The following is a 7,644-nucleotide window of genomic DNA, read 5'->3' on the forward strand; positions in this document are numbered from 1 at the left end:
GGTGAGAAAACGATGAAAAAGAGCAAAAACGTGAGCGTGAAAATGGTGACACAGCAAAACTCTTCACAAGAAGAGCTCTGATACCATATTAACAAGCGTATCATGCCATAGAGAGAGAAAATGTAGTAAAATGCGTAAAACACGTAAAGATGACCAAATACTGCATGAGCTCTTTATTGCTGCATTTATTATGCATTTATATCCTTGCAGAGTTGCAGAGGAAAGATAAGCGCTTTGAGTAGTTCAGTTAGTTACATTAGGAAACTAACTCTAACATCTTTTTACCTAACTAACTAACTACTGAACAGATTTCTAACTGATTAACAAGCTTCCGCTAAGATGTTGTCGTGATAAACGGGCTCATGGCTCAAAACAAACAAAACTGAGAGGACTTTTGCTTCTTGCCTATAAAGCATTGACATTAACACGGACACCGGACACGACACGAATACGGATACCTGTCGTACGGGCATCGTGTCGGTGTCGGTGTCCAAAATATTAGAATGTGGACACCTGTCGTACGGGCATCGTGTCGGACACCCGGACACGACAAAGGGCTGGGGTGTCGATGCTTCATAGCTTTTTGCACTTCCCAAGTTACTTCTTGCACTTTTTTCCAAATGTTTTTTTACCTCCTGGATTGGACATTCTGGAAACCAAAAAAGGGAGTGCATTTCAGAATGTAATTTTATATTCTCGAAGGCAAAAAGGGAGTGCCAGAAGCAACTGGGAAGCAATAGCCAACTAAGAGGGAGGGTTACGAGGGATGCAAAGCCCCATTACATCACGCAGGTAGAAGAGTGAAACAGCTTGAAAAGAATAAAAATAAAATATACTTAAAAAAAAGAAGAAACTCACAAATTTATGTAATCCAATATTATGTTTAAGAAAATATTGTCACAACGAATATTTATGACTTGAAAAAAAAGGCTACAAGGGCAACTTATGTCGAAAGACATAAAAATACACCTCAAGATGTGTATTATCTTCAATTTTTTTTATGGAGGGGGGTGGTGGAGCCTGTTGTGTATCATCTTTTTAACTGGAATATTTCATATAGAAAGTTAACATCAATAATTAAATACTTACTTACAAAACACTTTCGATTCAAGAAACCACACACATTTATTTGTAAATTCGTTCACTTGATCTTTGTGGAATTCATAACCTCTCCAGAAACTTCCATTTATTTAGTGTAGAGACCCTTGTGCCTGGTAGTCCTCGAATGATTCTGCATTGGCCTCTTAGTGATTGTTTTCTTTTATTTTCTCGTTGAGCAATTGTAGTCCTAAATCAATTTGTATGAGCTTGATTCTGTAAAAATGATCCGTTATTTTTCCTTTTTTTTTCAATGATTCTGGCCTATGCTGAAACTATAATTTTTTTTTAAAGAACATAGTTAAGCAACATTACTGAATGTTGCTTGTATAAGCAATGCCACATAACTTACTCCAATGGTATCTGAAAAAAAAAAAAAACTTACTCCAATTGTAACTAAGCACTGATTCTTAATTTTAAGCAACTGAGATTAGCAGTGCTGTTGGAGTTGTTCTAAAGAACAACTCCGATGTATAGTTGTTTATCTTAATTATGTAGGTCTAAAATGTCACAAAAGTTTAAGCTCTTGCTCATTTTACTTCCTGGTTCTGTTAATTGATGCAGAGGAAAATTTTCAATGCAGGCAGTTTTTATCTTTCCAAAGCCATCTTTGTACATTCATCAAATTTCATGTTTTTTACGCCTTTGATATAATCAACATTACCTTCAAACATTTTCCATCCCGACAACCTCAAGCCACTACATTCTGACAAGACAACACAAGAATATGAAAAGTTCTAGATACTCTCTTCATGTCAACCATAATAACGAGATTTAAATCTATTTTTGAACCCACCATTTGTCCATTTCCCGTTAAATTTTTTTGGCAGTGTGCATGTTTTTTTTATGGGATAAAATTTAGGTGAGTTGGATTTCTCACCAGGGTCAAGGCATGCCTCAAGGCTCACAGACGGTTTATACGTAAAGATAGTCTACCAACAAAGTTCTCACATTGACATCGGAGAACCCATGTCCTTGTGGAATATGGATTGATCCTTACCAACTGGATTTACTTTTGTTGGTGAGTGTGTGTTTTTGACAGATAGTAAAAACATTGTAACTTTCTTCCACTGTTCTGCCATATCTTATTGGTCGTATAAAATAAATGACCGGTTTTGAAAACTTCAGAAATGAATAGCATTGTAATTAATTAACGTATTAATGTACTAGACCGTTTTATGTGATTAATTAGTAGAAATAATGGTGTATAATCCCAATGTGCAACTGATAAAAACCAAATCTTCAATTATTTGGCCATTCAATTGAAATTAATACAATTCTCTTTAAATTAGAAAATTGATCAGTCGTTTTCAACGTTTCTTCTAATTTGATGCCTGCAAAAGATGGCTCAAGAAAATGCTGCATGCAACAACGCAAGCAGTGCCCCTGACAACAACTCTGGGGGTGGCGCCAAAAAAGTGGAGGAGGTGAAGCCACATGCTGTGCAAGAGCAATTACCTGGAGTTCAATATTGCATCAAGAGTCCTCCTCCATGGCGTTCGTACACTGTTCTTTACTTATAATAATAGTAATGATGATAATGTGAATTATTATTGATTCTAAATTTAGTAATTTGTTGAAATTTAGAACACAAATGCTAACATATCATTACAATGTTAATGTGTTTATGTATCATGCGTTACTAGTTAATTACATGTTGTAGCTTGTGTGACAAGGATTCCAAGTTTGTTCAGGAAATTTTGATATGTCACATTTTGCTTTTGGAAGATCTGAAAGGAAGAATTTTTATTAAAATAATACAGACCAGAGAGACTATATGATTAATTGAATGTTTCATCATGATGCAGGAGAAGCACTGCTATTGGGGTTTCAGCATTACCTTCTGACTCTTGGCATTACCGTTCTGATTCCTACTATACTTGTTCCTCAAATGGGTGGAGGAAATGTAAGCACTTTTTCCAGTTTTTGTTTGCTTTTGAGGTTTTAAATGTTATAAATAGAAACTAAATGCTTTGATTCAATGTAGGCTGAGAAGGCTAGAGTGATTCAGACACTTATGTTTGTTTCTGGAATAAGCACATTTCTTCAATCTTTATTCGGAACTCGACTTCCAATTGTAGTTGTTGGTTCATACACTTACATAATACCTATAATGTCTATTATTCAAGCCAGCAGATATAATTCATACACAGATCCCTATGAGGTCAATGGAACTATTTTTGCTTCATATCTTTTCGCTACATGTTAGAGAACATTTCATTTTCTGTTTGTGATATTTGCTGACGTAGCCCATAATATGCTTGACTTTTCTAGAGGTTTACTCAGATAATGAGAGGGATTCAAGGTGCCTTGATCATAACTTCATGTTTCCAGATGACTTTGGGATTTTTCGGTTTATGGAGGAATGCTGTTAGGTTGGTTTGATTTTCATGGCTTGTTTCATCAGCTGATAAACTTCTTCAATAACTATTTTATCTTCTTAACTACTTAAATTGTCTCAGGTTTCTTAGTCCACTCTGTGTAGCCCCTTATGTAACTTTCACTGGACTCGGTCTCTATCGTCTTGGTTTCCCCATGGTATTTGTGATTCCTAGTTCCATATGTTCCATTCAGTTAGCTTTCTGCAAGTTTTGAATTGACAACAGCTTTATATCCCCCCTTCTTGATCGTTGCAGTTGGCAAAATGTGTTGAAGTTGGGCTACCGGCACTAATTATCTTTATTTTCATCTCGCAGGCAAGTAATTAGCCTTGTAATAGTTGTAGCTCTGGTTGCATTATTCTTCTTGATCTTGGTGGGCCAACCAATCAAAGATTTGTATACATATTTACCAATAAGAACAATTTGGTGCAAGTGCTAGGCAATTAGGCCTATTTTTTGGTAGAAGTTGCTAAGGCCCTGTTTGGATATATAAGCTTTTCCACAAGAAAGAAAAATGAAATAAGCTGATTTTAACTCCTGTATAAACTAATTTTAACATATGGGAGAAATCTATTTCATTTTTTCTTCATGTTTTTTTTGTCTGTAAGTGCTTACGAAAAAGTTCATCTGAACAGCTCTAATACATCTATCAAATGAAGTAGACTAGCAGAGTTGTTGTGTGATGATATATTAAATTTATAGAAAGAATTTAAAAAATGTAAAATAGGACAGTAATAAATTTAAGCCAATTTGATTTTTCTTCTTTAACTTTTGTGCAAGTGTTTGATGGTGTTCTATGCTTCTGCAGTATCTTAATCGTTATATTGGCACCAAGAAGCCTATATTTGACCGGTATTCAGTGCTATTCACTGTTTCAAGTGCATGGTTATTTGCACTGTTTCTAACTTCATGCACTCTGTATAACCACAAGCCAGAAAGTACACAGAATAGTTGCCGCACTGATCGTGCTGGACTTATGAGTGCCGCTCCATGGTAAGATTAACTCAACACTGGTTTTTTTCTCAATTAATGATCTATCATTTTAATGCTTTTAAAGGTTAACATGATTCTCTGTTGTAAGGAAAATTGTAGAAAGTTTGAGATTAAGAAATGTGAAGATAGGGCCACATGAACAACAAATGTGTTGTATGTATGTATGTATGAAAATTTAGTTGTGCAAAAATGCTTAATGATTTTGCCTATAGCAAGAATTTCTAGGAACATTTGGACGATTTCATTTCCAAACAGTGGATTTCAAGTAGTGTTCGATCGATTTCATATTTAATCAATATTCAATTGATTGATCTGAGGTTATGAATTGTTCATATAACATAACCTTACGAGTCCTACTACCACTCTTGCTCTTTTTTTATTTGTTCTACATCTACATGTATATAAGCCTTTAGGGGTTTAAGCAGATGGGCTTAAAGTTCACCATTTACGCAGGGTGTATTTTCCTCGCTTCTTCCCATGGGGGTCTCCTACTTTCAATGCTGGGGAGGCTTTTGCTATGATGGCTGCTTCTTTTGTTTCTCTTTTTGAGGTAGGCCTTACACTATACCTCTTAATAGAATCCCATGTCTCTCAATCATAATGAAACTGCAGTAACTAGTCAATAGTTTTTCTTAAAGAAAACCATGTAAAACTGAAAAATCAGTTAGATATTCATCTTGTGCTCACTATTTGTTTGCCTTGAAACATAACATTTTTGGATATACATTTATATGCAGTATACTGGTACATGTTATGCCGTGGCAAGATATGGAAGTGCCACACCAGTGCCACCATCTGTTATCAGCCGTGGAGCTGGATGGATGGTAGGATTCACCAAACTTTGCAAGTCTCCCTTGACTCTTGTGTACATAAAAGATTGTGAGGCCATTTTACTTGTGTCGTTGTTATTGTGATTTTAGGGAGTAAGTACTTTGCTCAATGGCATGTTTGGTTCTATAACTGGATGTACGGCATCAGTGTAAGTTCAGGCAAATTTTTCCTAGAGGTCTCAATTTTATAGTTGGTTTACATTACAGGGTTGCTATCTTACCTTGGAACTCTCTTTCCCCTGTATTTTTCTGCTTATGCTTTACTTCTATTTCACAGGGAAAATGCAGGTTTGTTGGCATTGACAAAAGCAGGAAGCCGAAGAGTCGTCCAAATATCATCTGGTTTTATGATTTTCTTCTCTATATTTGGTATGGTAGACCAATATGATCTTATACTATTCATAATATCAGTGTCTTGGTAGTATTCTAGTGTTGGAGATCCTACATAGAGTTGTAATATGCCCAACAATAGTGGTATACGAGAAAGGTGTAACTTTCACCTTGAGTTAGATTTTAGGGTTAAGTTAGTCTCTCTAATATGATAAGATGAGAAACTAATGTTGATGAACCAATGATTTTCTTTCTTGCATTTTTGGCCAATGATTAAAAACTATTGTTGATTTCACCTATGCCAAGTGGTGTTGTGTGATGTATATAGCCGATCTCACTTAATGAGATAAAATTTTGTTGTTGATTAGAAACTATTGTTCATGAACCACTGTAGGCTGTAAATACTCTATACTATTTATAATTTCAGAGTCTTGGTAGTATATAGTTTTGGAGATCCAACATGGAACAGTGATATGGCCAAAAATAGTTTATATGGGTAGATCCAACATGGAACAGTGATATGGCCAAAAATAGTTTGTCTAATATGATAGGATAAGAAACTATTTTCATGAACAAATGAATTTCTTTTCTTTTATTAATAAATTAAATTCAAGTATCGATCTTCTTATGCTTCCCTTGCTTTGTTATTCTATTTATTAAATGACATGATATCTCATGCTGTATGCTTGTTATTTTTTCTTCAACCAGGCAAATTTGGAGCATTTTTTGCTTCAGTACCTATGCCAATTATAGCAGCATTATATTGTGTGTTATTCGGCTATGTGTGTAAGTTCCCTCTAATTAATAGTCTTTGTGTTTGCATATAGATAGGACTTAACAGTGTTGGTTACTATTTTGGGATGTGTAGCTTCTGCGGGTCTTGGTTTTCTCCAATTCTGTAACCTCAACAATTTCAGAACCAAATTTGTGTTGGGCTTCTCATTCTTCCTAGGCCTCTCCATACCACAATATTTCACAGAATATTATCATGTGAAGCAACATCATGGAGTTCCTAGATGGGTGAGATATCTTTAACCAAAACTATCATTGAAATTTCGTGGTTAGTCGTGATTATTCATTTTGATCTATACACTAGCACAATCTTCATTCTAGTAGTCCTACACATTTTTTAATCCGTTTTAGTTCCTACAATTTTGGATGATAGGGACTAGAACAGACTAAAATATGTATGTATGAGAACCAAAACCGACTAATAAGGAAATTTGTATGGACTGAAACGTAAAAATTGTACAAGTATAAGAACCGAATGAATAATTAAAACAAATTTCATTTATGCCATGTGACATACTTCCCACTTCCTTAGTGAGTGATTAATAATATTGATTTCATTATTTGAATGAGTGTGCAGTTCAATGATGTTGTGACTGTGATCTTCATGTCCCACACAACAGTTGCTGCCTTGGTTGCTTTCGTTTTGGATGTCACACTGTCCCGTGAAGATGATGCGGCACGTAAAGCCATCGGTTTGCAGTGGTGGGAAAGGTTCAGCTTGTACAGCTCATGTGTTAAGAATGATGAATTCTATTCTTTACCGTGCAAACTTGATAAGTTTTTTCCACCCATTTAAGGCAGACACCACCTTATAATATGTTTTGCTATTGGCTATTCTATTTCCGTGATTAATGCAATTGTGGTTCCTCACTTTTTCTTTATATTCAATTTTATTGTCACAAGGTTTCCACGTGGATTCTTATAATGTGGTTTCACAGTGATGATATGTTTGGAGCTAATGGAATCAAAGAAGTAAAAGCCACTTAATATTTTTGCATTTGTTAGTATAGCAAATGAAGGCTATATATGGGGCAATTGGTATGCAAGGTTCAATTGCTATTAACTCGACTTATTTATGATGCTTTGCTTCATGCTCTAACATTTGGTGGTTTTGTACATTTTATTTTTAATTTCGTTGAAGATATTTAGGTTAAATTAATTTTTTAATTCTTTATTTATTTTTAAGATTTAATTTATTCCTTTAACTTAAATGGTCAGAA

At 34.9% G+C, this 7,644-nt stretch overlaps 1 protein-coding gene across 1 annotated transcript; it reads left to right on the plus strand.

Moving 5' to 3' along the window:
* Positions 1–2,441: 2,441 nt before the first annotated feature.
* Positions 2,442–7,220, plus strand: LOC114385295 (putative nucleobase-ascorbate transporter 10). Its single transcript, XM_028345306.1, has 14 exons — positions 2,442–2,595; positions 2,907–3,004; positions 3,086–3,262; positions 3,373–3,473; positions 3,561–3,636; positions 3,735–3,794; positions 4,288–4,472; positions 4,926–5,022; positions 5,210–5,296; positions 5,393–5,451; positions 5,580–5,671; positions 6,341–6,418; positions 6,501–6,652; positions 7,002–7,220. Exons 1-14 carry the CDS (start codon positions 2,442–2,444, stop codon positions 7,218–7,220), a joined length of 1,635 nt encoding a protein of 544 aa, XP_028201107.1.
* Positions 7,221–7,644: the final 424 nt, after the last annotated feature.

Source organism: Glycine soja, chromosome 14, assembly GCF_004193775.1.
Source record: "Glycine soja cultivar W05 chromosome 14, ASM419377v2, whole genome shotgun sequence".
In the NCBI taxonomy this organism is placed as follows: domain Eukaryota; kingdom Viridiplantae; phylum Streptophyta; class Magnoliopsida; order Fabales; family Fabaceae; genus Glycine; species Glycine soja.